This window comes from Typopeltis vanoorti, chromosome 18 (assembly GCF_054136105.1).
Source record: "Typopeltis vanoorti isolate ZY-2024b chromosome 18, IOZ_Tvanoo_1.0, whole genome shotgun sequence".
Lineage (NCBI taxonomy): Eukaryota > Metazoa > Arthropoda > Arachnida > Uropygi > Thelyphonidae > Typopeltis > Typopeltis vanoorti.
Window position 1 is genome coordinate 63,221,920 of NC_143566.1, and position 14,855 is coordinate 63,236,774.

Below are 14,855 nucleotides of genomic sequence, written 5' to 3' on the forward strand. Positions count from 1 at the left end.
CAGTGCATCGATTGTCTTTTGTTTCTGGATTGTACTGAAAAATCCATGTCTCTTCACATGTGATAATCTTGTCCTGCAAGTCCGGCTCTGCTGTCAGCCATTCCATGATGTCAGTGCAAATTTGTTTTCGGATGTCTTTCTGCCCCTGCCACAAGTTTTTGGGAACCATTTTAGAGCAGACCTGTTCAATTGCTCATGCAAAATTTGTCGTACAGTCTCCTTATCAATGTGCACCATGTCTGCTATCATCTGATTGCTTAATCGGCGATCGTTGCAAACAATTTCATTAATTTTTGCAACGTTTTGTTTGGTTCCTGTCGTGACAAGGCGACCCGGTCATTCATCATCTTCAATATTTTCTTGACCTTCAGCAAAGCATTTGTGCCATTCAAACATTTGCGTACATGACATTACATTATCACCGTACACCTCCTGCAACAGTTTCAAACACTCGTCGGCAATTTCTTCAATTTCATAAGGAATTTGAGATTAATGCGCTGCTTGAGTTTAATGGTAGAAATTATTCCAGCAAAGCGACTTCACACGTTTCTTTAATAACTGCCTACAGACTAACTACAAGCGACAACAAATATTGCTTATTTCACCTGCTTCTAGAACCTTCAAGGTCATTCATGACGCAAGCACATCCCACTGCTATGAGTACACAATTCAAAGCACACCTTGTCTTGTTATTTAATAGCCACACTTAGTATAACACTACAATGTCATGTGTGGGCAAGTGATTAAGGAGATAAATGTAGTCTATTCATATGTTTCTTAAAGAGTGGGGAGGTTATACTCAGGATAAAATACGGCGAAGATTGTTCCATAGAATGGTGGTTGGAATGAATGAAGCTGATGAGAAGTTAGTTCAGTGTGTTTAAAGCTGGACAGTGTATAAGTGTTTGCTAGTGGCATTCTAGTTCTTCTATGGTTAAAGAAAGTGGAAGAACGGTAGCAACCAATTCAGAGGAGCAATGCCCATGAACGTACTTTATAGAAAAGACAGTTCAAACAGAGTGCTTATGATAAAGTGACTAAAGGGAGCCTGTGAGGGAAGGGTTATCTGTTAAACAGATTGTCCTCTTCTGAATATCATCAAGAATTCTTAGGTCTTTGGTTGTCCACGCCAAATATGGAAACAATGCTCTAAAGTTGGACAGATCTGAGACTTATTTAAGAGTTGAGAGGAAGAGAAGTAATGTTTAGAATGGATAAGAACACCAAGCTTTTTAGAGGCTAAGGAAGCTATGTGAGTAATATATTTGTCAGGATAAACTGGATGTGACAGTCAACCTAAGAAGAGAAAGTTGATTTTGAAAGGAAAAATGGAACATTATCAAAAATGAGAGGGGATGAGATCGGATTTTTCTTGCAGTTAATAAGGCAGGCTTGAGTATTTTTGGCATTGAAATTTGCTAAGTTGTCTTCACCACATTTCAGGATGGTGAAGAGGCCAGTGTTCAAATCACTTGCTGTTGGGTAGATGTCAGTAGAATATGAAAGTTTATATAGATGATACAAGATGGGTGTTAAATCTAGAGCACAAGTCTTGAACACAACTGGAGGAATACCATCTGGACCAGGAGCCTTATTAATATCAAGATTAATGAGGGTTTTTCTGATGTTCTGTTGGCAGAAGTTCAGAGAAGGCATGCAGTGAGCAGTTTGTGGAAATACTAGAGATGATTTGCTTTGGTTGTCCAGGCAGGAGTTGCAGGAAAAAACTGATTCCAAGACGCTCGCCTTTTTCGTTGGGTGAGGTTACCATAGTGCCATCAGGATGCAAGAGGTGGCAAAAAAGGACAGAAGTTATGCCCAAGAGCCTTAGTAACAGACTACAAAGCTTGACTGCCAGTTGAACAGGAGGTGAGTTTATTGTGTCTCATTCTTATGAATCTGCTTTGGAATCAATAACTTTTACACATGTTTCTAGTTATTGTATAGGCTGGATGAGAAGCTGGAGTTTTTAATTTAAGCCATTGAACATAAGCTGCATTTTTATCATGTACAGCAGAGGCACATTTTTTTTGAGAACTTGGGCTTGGATACATACAGGTAATCAATAATCTGACCATGGAAGAGCAGCAGAAAAATTCTGGAAATCACCACAGTTGGCACAATTATAGTGCAATAGGATACAAGGCTGTTTAATATCTTGTTTTCGGCATTGTCTTATTTTACTATCTTTGCAGACTTCACCACATGCCATCCTAGCTGAATCGGTGAATGATTTCTTTAAAGTTTACCACTGAGACCCCAAGGTTTGTTTCTTATTTTCAAACTGTTTAATTTTTCTTCTTTCTTCAGTTTACTTGTAAAAGCAGTTCAACTTTAATTCTTTTTAAAACTTGCTTACATACTGTTTTTTTTTTTCTTTTTTATTTTATTATTATCATTCCCAACACGTATACAAGATATTTATATTATGCATTTCAAGTTGTACAATTCAATGTACAATATTATACAATACAATTCAAGTATTACTATCATTTTCAGTTGGTATACTTACACTTATTTTTCGCTATTTATTTTGTTATAGTTAATAAAAAGTTTTCATAAGAAAACTACAAGTAGAGTAAAATAAATTTTGAATAGTTTTCATAGTTTATAATAAGTTACTGGTTTTAGTGATAAAGTAAGTTATTTCATGTATTTATGTGTAACCAAGGGCCGTAGCCATACTGGTTACTAGAGAATTAAATTATCGTGAAATGTGATGCTTTTTTAACATGTCCATTTTTTTCATTTTTGTCCTAATTTGAACCAGGTGATATCACTTCCAGTTTCAAATCCTCTGTACACTCAACAATAACGTGATCAATGAGACTTTTTTTTTTTTGTTTCTTGTGGCTTCTCTCCATGTGAAATTGTACACATCTTTATGTTGGGACATATGTTACTACTGACTAGTCCATATCCTGAGCAGAAATTCAGCAGATACTTACTGTTGTTATTAGTTTTGGCCCTTTTCTCTAAATTTTCTCCAAATTTGAATTCCATTCCTTTCCTAATATCCCTGTTGGATTTCATTTCCTACTCTGCTGTTTAGAGTAGGAAATGAAACTTCAACAAGAGCCACTTTTTTAATTTTCTTTATGTCAGCTGCCTGCTCTAATGACTTGAAAAATTCCTTCACTTCTGTGGGACTGTAGGCATCAATAAGTTTCACTGTTCATTTCCCCATTTTCAAATTTGCCCACATAACTACTTTAAAGTGCTTTCCAATCAAGAAGTTTATCTTCATGTTTGGTGTTGAATGCTATCATTACTCCTTCCTTTTCTTGTCATTATTGCCTGAATGTAACATCCTATATTTGTTTAGTAAGATCTTGTCTGTTTTTTGTCTTCTTTGTCTCAGTAATGCTGATTATTTCTACATGGTACGTTTCATTCTTCTGCAGGTTTGATTCCTTTCCATTAATACATTCTTAATGTTTCCTATTTTCAGTTCTGATGTTGGGATTTCTTATTCTCCTTCTAGATGTTGGGTTGGTATTTGTTGCACTAGCTGACTTTTCACTGATGAAAAGTGCCCTGATGAATCAGCTAGGATCTATGTCACAGATGACCTGAAATATCACCATATTGTATTGTTCCTCTGTATCGAGCCTTGATAAGACCCCATCTAGACTACTGTGCTCAGATTTGGTCACCTAGGTTCTTCTTGATGGGGAGGAGGTGGAGAGGATCCAGAGGCAAGTGACCAAGATGATAGCAGGTCTGTGGAATGAACCGTATGAGAACAGGTTGAGGATTTGTGGGTTGCAAAAATTGGTTGATAGGCGGAGGAGGGGAGATATGATTGAGACATTCAAATTACTGAAGGGTTTCTATAAAATTAATTCAGAAGATATTTTTGAGAACAGGGCTGGTTGTGGGAGGACTAGGGGACATCCATGGAAACTGGGCAAAAGTGTGGTTAGTAAAGGTGTTAGAGCTGGGTTCTTTACTTTTAGAGTAGTGAATGAGTGGAATGCGCTCCCTGAGTCTGTGGTGGATGCTGTGACAGTGAATGAGTTTAAGGCGAGGTATGATAGATACTGTATGAATGTCAAATAGTTGTGATGAATATGATTTGGGGCCTCCCTCGATGAGTCCAATGACTCCCTGGAGTTGCCCGTAATAATAGTAATATTGTACCATCATATGTATATGTGGTTTGCATCAGTTTTGATAGGCAAGTTCCAAGTTACTACCCCTTCTTTTCCTTGATTGTTATTGCCCAAATATTACATCCTATACTTATTATTTAGTAAGATCTCACATGGTAATATTTATAAAAGATTTGAAATGTTTTTATTATTATTATTATTTTGCTCTAACTTTTGTTGCTCTGACATCTAAACCTTAGGCAGACCTCTTTGCATCAGTCTTTTCCTCCAGCTGTTGTTTAGAGATCAGTGCTTCCCAAACTGTGAGCCGTGCCCCCCCCCCCCCCTTGGGAGCTGTAGGTTTTGTTGAGTGGGGCTGTGAAATAATGAAGACAAATTGAAAATGTTTTAAGATTAAGTAGATTTTTTTTATCTTAAAAGAAATGTATTTAATTTTTATTATTTATTATTTCTTTTTTTGTTATTTTTTATATTTTAATGAAAAAAAAAATCGCACACATTGGTGCTGGGTTCTCAGATTTTGCTTCCTGCGTATTTCAGCGCTTAATGAATATTAGTAAATATATGCTTATTCATATAAGTTTCATTTCGAAGCAAAAATCTAAGAATTGCAGTTTCAAATATTTCACCTGATATTGACTTTTTGTGTAGCAGTATTGAAGCACATCCATCATATTAAATTGTTATTAAACACTCTTTTATGTTTTTAATTCTTTCTTTATTACTAATCATTTTACGTTTTATGTGCTTGTACTGCAAACATACAATAACAATATATCTATCTATATAAAAATATGAGATAATATACCATGTCAAATGTGTATGTAAGATGCTAAAAATGTAATATTTGCATTTGATTTTTGCAATATTCGCTGTGTATGTTTTGTATTGAATATAAATACAATAAATATTAACTTAAATATAAAGAGTCAATAGGCTTCGTTTTGGCAATGTAAACATTATTTAAATTATGTGGGATTTAATATTCCCTTAATTTAAATAATGTTTATATCACCGAAATGAAGCCTATTGGCTCTTTATATTTAAGTTACTTAATGGGACACCTTTTTGACAACTTGTATAGCAGAGTATATAAGTTCTTTTCGCTATACCCTTTGGTATTAATTTGGTCTAGCTACTCATTGATGAAGCCTCAATAAAGGCTGAAACCGGTCTGGGTAGTGACCTCCCACCATAATGTAATAATAGCATACATTTCCTAGGAAATGTGTTTTTACATTATGGAAAATACCAAGAATAGCGATCAGAACTTTACCACCTTTGCTGCGAGTTGCCCGGGTTTGTACTACGTACCAGGACTACTTGCATTAGCTCACGCTAGTAATCGAAGATACTTTTATAGTTTATTATACTATATTCGGCATGAAACTCTCTGATTCCAATCTTTGAGTTTCTTATTCGGTTTTAAAACAATGTGGGATTTAATATCCCCTTAATTTAAACAATAAATATTATAATAATATATCTCTATATTAAGATTTTTTTTCGAGGGGAGGGGGCGTGAAATATTTTAATGTTTCCTAATGGGGCCCTGACATCCAAAAGTTTGGGAAGCACTGGTTTAGATGACTAAAACAAACCTCCCACTACTATTCTATGAACTAACCACAGCATGCCTCTTCTTATCTTTCATCAGAAGAACATAAGAAAAGCACTCGATAGCCTTGATACTAATAAGTCCCTTGGTCCAGATGGTTTTTCTCTCCAGTTATGCAAAAAAACGTATATTTCAGAATCAACACTCATCCTGTATCAGCTAATTAAGCTACCTACTTGTCTGGTATCTGCCAAACAGCACAGAAGGAAACAAATCTTTATCTGACATGTTTCTAAAAAGGAAGAAAGTGATGAAGGTCATCAGCAACCAGCTTTTTCACTATTTGAAGCCCTATCACTTAATTGGTGATTGCCAGTATGGATGCCACCATTTGAATTCTATGGTAGACCCCCTCACAAACCATATCCACCTTTAGACTTGATGACATTACTTCATGCTGTTTTTTCCAATGAATACAACCCCCATCCCATCTATTGAAGAAACTTATTAGTAGACTGCTTATTCATTTATCACTTGCCCACACACGTTTCTGCTGTGTTATAAGTTTTTGTGATCTCTTATGTGTGCGTGGTTGAGATATATATATATATATATATATATATATATACACACACATACACACTTCTTCTTATTGTGCTATCTTCTATCGAAGGTCAGCGACCATCTTGGCGAACAAACTGCTCTCTTGTGCTAATCTGCGCAGTTGTGCACTGCTCTTTCCTGTCCACGTCTTGATGTTGTCAAACCATGATATTCTTTTTCTTCCTCTAGTTCCTTTGCCACCAATTCTTCCTATCAAAATAGTTTGTAGAAGTTGGTATTTGCTGTTTCTCATGATGTGGCCAAGATATGATGTTTTTCGTTTCTTGATTATTCGTACAAGATGTTTAGCTTTGCCAATGGATTTTAAGACATCTTCATTGGTAATTTTTTCTGTCCATGATATCTTTAGCATTCTTCTGTATAGCCACATCTCAAAGGCTTCGATTTTCTTGATGGTTGTCGCCTTCAATGTCCATGTTTCAACTCCATAGAGCAGAATAGACCACACGTAGCATTTCAGCATTCGGCATCTGACTTCCATGTTTAGGTCTTTATTGCAGAATAGTGTTCTCATTTTCATGAAGGACTGCCGTGCAACTTCAATCCTTGTCTTTATATCTATTTCTGGATCCCACTGTTCATTAAGCCAGCAACCAAGATATTTATATCTTGACACTTGATGAATATTTTTCCCATTGAGTGTCAGTTTCATTGATGAGGCTGGATGTTTGCTGATGATCATGTATTTTGTCTTGTTGATGTTTATATTTATTCCCATTCTTTGGCTTTCTATGTATACTCTGTCATGAGTTTTTGGAGATCCATAATATTATCTGCAATTAGCATGGTGTCATCTGCATATTGAAGGTTGTTAACAATCTTTCCATTTATTGTGATTCCCTCTGAACATTCTTCCAATGCTTTTTTAAAGATTACCTCTGCATATATGTTGAACAGCAGTGGTGAGAGCACACATCCTTGTCTCACTCCTCTTTTGATGTTAATATCACTGGTGGTAATGTTGTCTAATTGAACGGTAGCTGACTGATTCCAATACAGATTTGTTATTAGTCTTATGTCTTGTTCGTCTAGCCTTATTCGTTGAAGGACTTCTATTAAGTTAGTGTGTCTGACTTTGTCGAATGCTTTTTCAAAATCTATGAAACACATAAAGACAGATTTCTGTTTTTCTATGCATTTTTGTATCATTATTTGGGTACAGAAAAGGGCCTCTCTAGTACCAAAACCATTCCCAAAGCCGAATTGTGTTTCACTTAGAGTTTCTTCACTTTTTCTATAAATACGATTCTGAATTACTTTCAAAAATATTTTTAATGTTTGGCTCATTAGACTAATAAGTCGGAAGTCACCACAGGAATTCACTTTGGGTTTCTTTGGGACAGTGATAAATGTAGATTTGAGCCAATCTGACGGAAATTCATCACTTTCATATATTTTATTAAATAGTTTTTCAAGAAGTTTGATGTTATCTGGTTCTATTAATTTTAAAAATTCTGTTAGCACACCATCTGGTCCACTGGCTTTTCCTGTTTTACTTGTTCTTATAGCATTCTGTATTTCGCATTTCATGATTGCTGGTCCTTGAATGTTATCTTTTATATTTATAGGCTTCTGTCTAGTATCATTGAAAAGTTCTGTTACATATTTTATCCAAATCTGTGCTTTATTCTCTTCTTCTAGAACTATTTTTCCATTTTCGTCTCTTAGAGACACTATTTGCTTTTTCCTCAATTTTCCAGAAATTTTGTTGATTTTCTTATACAGATTGAAATTATCATGTTTCTTCTGAAGCAGTTCAATTTCAGTACATAAATTTTTCATCCAATTTTCCTTGGCTTCTTTTATTTTTTTCTTGATGATGTTATGTGTTTCTGTATACATGGCAAGGTCTTTGTTTTTGTACATTCTTCTTGTATCAATAAGAGAAAGAATCTCATCTGTCATCCATTCCTGTTGTTTTATATTATTCACATAACTTACTTCTTCAATACTTGTTACGATGGCATTGTTTAAGCTATTCCAAAGAGATTCCACACTTTTATTTTCTTCTATGTTAATCTGTTGTAATCGCAGGTTAAGCTGTGTCTTGGCACTTTTATTTATGTTCGGGTCTTTCAGTTTTTCTACATCAATTTTCTTTTTCTTCTTTTGTGATTTTTTAGCTGATTTTAATCTAAGACTTACTTCTGCAACTATGGGATTGTGGTCTGATGAGATATCTGCTCCAGGATAAGTCTTTGCACTCTTTATACTACTGTGGAATCTTTTATTTATCAGTATATAATCAATTTGATTTCTGACAATGTTATGTTGGTTATCTTGAGGCGATTTCCAAGTGTACAGTCTTCTGGGTGGAAGTTTAAACCAGGTATTTAATTTGCTATTGTTAGATCTTCTTCCTGACAGAACTGGACTAGGCGATCTCCTCTGTCGTTTCTGGTGCCTAAGCCATGTTTGCCAACAATTTCTCCATCACCCCCTCTTCCCACTTTTGCATTGAAGTCACCCATCACTATGTTTATATCATGTTTCTTTGTTAGGTTTTTAATCTCTTTTAGGTGTTCATAAAACTCTTCAACATCTTCTTCACTTTTGTCAGATGTGGGTGCATAAGCTTGGATGATATTTATGTTAATGGGGTTTCCCTTAAGTTGTAACAGCATTATTCTTTCAGAAAATGGAATCCAATTTATTACTGATTTATTGATTTCTTCATCTACTATTACAGCTACACCATGTCGATGTTTGTTCTCATCATTCCCAGAGTAATGCATTGTCGTATTATCTTGTTGACACTTTCCAGATCCTGGCCATCTTATCTCGCAAATTCCCAAAATCCGGATGCCCAGCCTCTTCATTTCTCTTGTGGCATTTCTTAATTTGCCAGCTTCATACAGAGTTCTGACATTCCAAGTTGCAATTTTAAAAGTGGACACCATTTTGAGCCCGGAGATTCTTTGTACCCCTGTCCCATTTAAGGGACGCCGGGAACTTGGGGCCAATTGTAAGGGTTTGCTCGCCATGGTGGTTGTTCTGGAGATAAGGTAGAGCAGTAGTTTCTCCGTTTGCTTTCTGCTCTGCAGTATTGCAGACGTACACAATATAATCATATTGCCATCTGCAAATCTCTGATCACAAGCTTTTCTGCCATCATTTGACTTCAACTTTGTGTCAGTACTGACAATGCTGCTTCCGAATGTCAGGGGCGGTGACCCCAGCAGGTGCTTATTTAATGGCGGCACTACTCGCCATGTCACCGAGTTGTCATTAGGCTTTGTGAGGTTTTTAGTGAAACAGAGTTGCCACTTCTGCTCCCCCACGCCCTGATAGCTCAGTCACTGTTGGTCCACGGCTGCTTATTCACCAGATTGCTCTGCTTATATCGCAGCTAGCCTCCATATCTGAAGGCTGTTCCCCAATCCGCCACCTGGGGACGCACCCAGTAGTAGTCAGCTCTGCCTCTGCCTAATATATATATATATATATATATATATATATATATATTAATGGAAAATTTAGGTAACACAGAATTCCATTGCTGACAGCATCCCTTGGTTAAATCGTTGTGATTATGAATGGTCTCACTGTAGATTTATTATGAAATGCATCTTTCCTTTCTCCCTTTGAGGAGGAGAGATGTTTGTTTTTGTAATTATCTGCAATCATTTCCTTCCTTGTTAATTTTTGTTTTCTTCTTTAATATAAAATGTATATATTAATGTAATTTAACTCACTTTTAGAATCATCTGTACTGAAGATATCAGGTAAGTGAATTAACTGAAATTATACTTTTATAGAAATTTTATCTTGTGAAAAAGTAGATTTTACATTAGAATATTTCCAAATGTGTATTAATGAAATATATAATCTTAATAGAGAATACTGAAAATCAGTCTGAAGAAAAAGTTAGAAAGGTGAGAGATGATTTTGAAAAGAAACTGGGTATGTTAGAAAATGAATTGAAAAAAATGCAAGCAGCAAAGAAAGAGCACTCTCATATGATGAAGAACCAAGCTCAGTATGAAAGACAGCTGAAGCAACTTAGACAAGAAGTTGCAGATATGAAGAGAACAAAGGTAAAAATAAAAGCATGCTCTTCAGGATTTGATTATGTAATATTGTTTAATATCAAATTGTAATCATATTGTATGAAAATTTGTGCTGCCAGCCATAATATTTTCTGGTTAGCAAATATAAGCAGAGTCTCTTATAGCATATAACAAGCACTGCTTGCATTCAGTATGAAAACATTTTCGTTCCATGATGCAAGTTTTTGTTTGCATAGTTAACAAAGAAAGCTATGATCATTATTTCTGAAAAGGAACTCTCAGGATGTTTGGATATTAATAATATCCAAACATCTTCTAGCTACCAAGTAGCCTTGCTATATGATCTGAATATAACCTGACTAACAGAACAGAGATCTGTTATTAGTAGTAGAAGTATTATTATAATACAGGCTCCTTTAAGGAGTATCAAGGTAGGGCCTCTTGAAGCTCACACAGTATGGGAAAAAAAGTATCATATTTCTGTTTCAACTCATAACACTCAGCACATGCCATGAGAACAACTAGGATCTCACATTCCTATCCACAATCTTATACAGTTTTTTGGGATGACCCCTCCTTGCTTCTGTCTGATGACTTCACCATATTGAATTCTTAATCATTGTCATTTGCTAAAAAAACAGTTATTTCAGATCTGCTCAAGGAGTTTATATCAGAAATGTCCCTTATTACTCTTTCTAACTTTGCATCACCCACTAAGAATTGTCTGTGGTATATATTATGGTTGTAGACCATAATTAGGCACTGACACCTTAATGACCACTTCACTGATATTGATTGATCTATAATTGGTTCTGTCCTTGCTTCACTCTAGTATTATTAAGGAATTATCTTTCTCTTGTTGTGGAAGGATGGGTACAAAGTTTGGGAAGTGATTATAGCAGAGCAGAGTGATGCAGTTCAAAATGGTGGGGATAAGAATATAAATGAAAATCCGAGTCAGGATTAGGGAAATGGGGATGGTCAGGAAAAAGAGTGAAGTGTATTATAGCAGAGAAAGTAAAGAGTGATTGTGTTGATGGGATATCCTCAAAGAGTGAAGAATTGTTATACTTGTATACTAATGTAATGATGCAAAGTTAGTTAGAATTATCAGAAGTGTTGATAGTAATTTTCTTAATTAATATCAACACTATTAATTAAGTCCTGGATAATATGATTGACGGTATGTTGATCAGCACCACAGTCACATGTTGGGGATTGACACAAGCCCCACTTGTATATCATGGTAGCTGATCTGGCATGATATACAAGTGGGGGTTTGCATCAATCAGGGGCCTCTGTTGTGGGGTCCATCATAAGGTGTCCATTTTTTATTGTTGAAGTAAGCCAGCAATTCTTCCATTCAGTTTCAGGAGAATATGTATCTGGTTGCTGTTGCTGAGTTTTTCAGATCAGGTTGCAGGACTTTTAAGCGAATAGGTGGTAGATTTTGGAGGTCCTCATGGATGGGTAAGTTGTTATTTCCCATACATTTTATCCACTCTCTGTAAGCGGTAGCTTTCCTCCTTATGCCTAGTGGAATGATGTTAGAGAGTAAGAATTATCGACATGTTAGCACAAGAATATTTTAATATTTGCCAAATATTTCAGTCTGAAATTAACAGACTATCATCAGTGTCTTGATGTCTGCGCAGTTAGCCTAGTGGCTTTGTGCTTCGCAACCATATGCCTGGGGAAGGAGTGTCCTAGGTTCGATCCCCGTCGCTGACGTGAGGAGCTTAAGGATCTTCCTCAGTGATAGCCAAGTTAGCCGGTCTTGGGCGTGGACAGCAGGGTTTTTCCCCCAGTTTATCTGGGGGTTTTCATCCCACAAGCAGGCAAACCGGCCCTGTGAACACACATGGATCTACAGCCATAAATACTTAACCCCCCATAAGGGGGCTCAACTTGCCCCAATAGGGATGGGGGGGAAAGGGAGGGAACTCCATATGAATAAATAAATAAATGTGGCATGATAGGGACAGTTTTTACAGGGTGGAATTTAAACAATTGATCATTCAAAAGTAGAACGAGCCACGTGATGTTACATTGCTAAGCACTAAAGGGAGGTAAGTTTCATCAGAGTAATGAATAAATTATAGGTATCAATTCACAATTTCATTTTTTTTTGAGACCTGTTTCTTACATTAGCCTTATGCTATTTTTAATTGAATTTATAAATTAAGATTGTTGTATGAAATTGTGAATTGATACCTATAATTTATTCATCACTCTGATGAAATTTACATCTCTTTAGCGCTTAGCAATGTAACATCAACTGGCTTGTTCTACTTTTGAATATAAATTGTTTGTATTCCACCTTGTAAGAACTGTTCCTATTAAGCCACTGATGATAGTCTGTTAATTTCAGACTGAAATATTTGGCTAATATTAAAATATTCTTGTGCTAACATGTTGATAATTCTTAATTTTATGTTACAAGTGTCTCTCAAGAATAGATGTTAGAGAGTGTTGGTAACCACTCAACAGGTATAGACTTTATGCAACCCGTGATAATTCTCATGGTATCGTTAAATTGCACATCGACCTTGCTGACATGGTGACTCGAATACCACACTGGAGCACAGTTTTCTGCACAAGAGTACACCAGGGCATGGGCAGCAGATTTTAAAATGTTGGCTCCTGTCCCCCCCAGCCTAAACACACAATCTTCCTGATGATATTATTCCTAGTTTTTAGCTTTTGGCAGACATTTTCCAGATGTTTCCCGAAGGTTAAAGAGCAATCTAAGGTGACTCAGAGATATTTTGGGTTGGGGTTATGCTTCAAAGTTTCTCCTTTGAATGAGACCTTCAGCCGTTTATCAACTTGATGATTGTTCAAGTGAAACATGCAGACTTCAGTTTTAGAGGGATTTGGGCAGAGATGCCATTTGGTGTAATAGTTGTACAGAACTTCGAGGTCAGAACTGAGCACAGTCTCTGCCTCTTTCAGGTGTTTAGTCTAAGTTGCCAATGCCAGATCATCTCCGTATGCGAACTTTCGGGAGGAGGTTTGTGTCATGTCACTAATGTATAAATTAAAGAGAAGCAGAGCTAGCACAGAGCCCTGTGGTAATCCATTGTTTAGTACTTTAAAGGGACTATTTTTACTGTTGAAAGTTTATTTTTCACTTGGTTAGACTATAATAAATTTAGTTTAATCCTTTATCCAAGTGTGAGCAAACAAAGTTTGCGCTTGAAAATATCTTCAGGACTGGGGTAAGGTAGTGCAACACCAGACAACTCACAGCAAAGGTGGAGGAAGCTAACATTACTCCTATCTCAGTATCCCCCATAATGCACAACACATCTCCTTGCGGATATGTATAATGTTATGCATTAAAGGAAGGGCCACTACCCAGACTAGTTTCAACCTTTATTGAGGTCTCTTCAGTGGGAGCCAGGCCCAGAGGTGTAGATACCAGGCAGAAGCCATTGCTTCTTCCTGGTATCTCCACCTATAGGAGTTGCCAAACGGTGTGCGACCTTTTTTTTTATTAAATTACTCTGGATTTAGAGAAAGATGTTGAAAGTTTAAAATAAACTTTCAACACTACTGAGATAGGAGTGATGTTAGCTTATTCCACCTTTGCTGTGAGTTTCCCAGTGTTGCACTACCTTACCCCAGTCCTGAAGATATTTTCAGGTGCAAACTTTGTTTGCTCACACTTGGATAAAAGATTAAACTAAATTTATTATAGTCTAACCAAGTGAAAAATAAACTTTGAACATCTCTAAATCCAGAGTAATTTAATAAAAAAAAAAAAAAAAGTTGGCATACTGTTTGGCAACTCCTATAGGTAAAGATGACCTGCCATTGCTTCTGCCTGGTATCTCCACCTCTGGGCCTGGCTCCCACTGAAGAGACCTCAATAAAGGTCGAAACTAGTCTGGGTAGTGGCCCTTCCCTTAATGCATAACATTATACATATCTGCAAGGAGATGTGCATTATGGGAGATACTGAGATTGGAGTGATGTTAGCTTGCTCCACCTTCGCTGCGAGTTTCCCGGTGTTGCACTACCCTACCCCGGTCCTGAAGATATTTTCAGGTGCAAACTTTGTTTACTCGCACTTGGATAAAGGATTAAACTAAATTTATTATGGACTATTTTTACCATTAAGTTGTACCTTGAATTTGCACTTTGATGTCATGTGCTTTAGGCTCTTAATCATCTTTGGGTCTTGTACTACAGATGCAAATTTAAGTATGAGTCCTTTAACCCAAACTGTGTCATATGCAGTGGAGAGATCTTGGAATGCTACTTAGGTTTTAAACCCTTTTTGAAAACCAGTTTCTATATGTGTAGTATGTTTAATAACTTGATCATAGCAGCTGCGAGAGTCTCTGAGTCTGGCTTGTTCATTTGGTACTATGGCTTTAATCAATGGGTAAATTCGATATAGAGTAATCGTTCAAAACATTTATAGGAAATATTTAGTAAAGATATTGGTCGATAGTTTGCTGCATCAGTAGGCTCTTTTCCATGTTTTAGGATGGCTATGACTTCCCTCCTCAGGAATTCTTTTGGGATGTTCCTGCTTTC

At 36.4% G+C, this 14,855-nt stretch overlaps 1 protein-coding gene across 1 annotated transcript in view; it reads left to right on the plus strand.

Moving 5' to 3' along the window:
- The window catches only part of LOC150096717 (kinesin-like protein KIF21A), a 753,433-nt gene that overhangs the window by 346,627 nt on the left and 391,951 nt on the right, over positions 1–14,855 (plus strand). Inside the window, exon 17 of the mRNA XM_090408696.1 lies at positions 10,135–10,334. Coding sequence (XP_090264822.1) covers positions 10,135–10,334 — 200 coding nt within the window. The remainder of the gene's footprint in view (positions 1–10,134; positions 10,335–14,855) is intronic.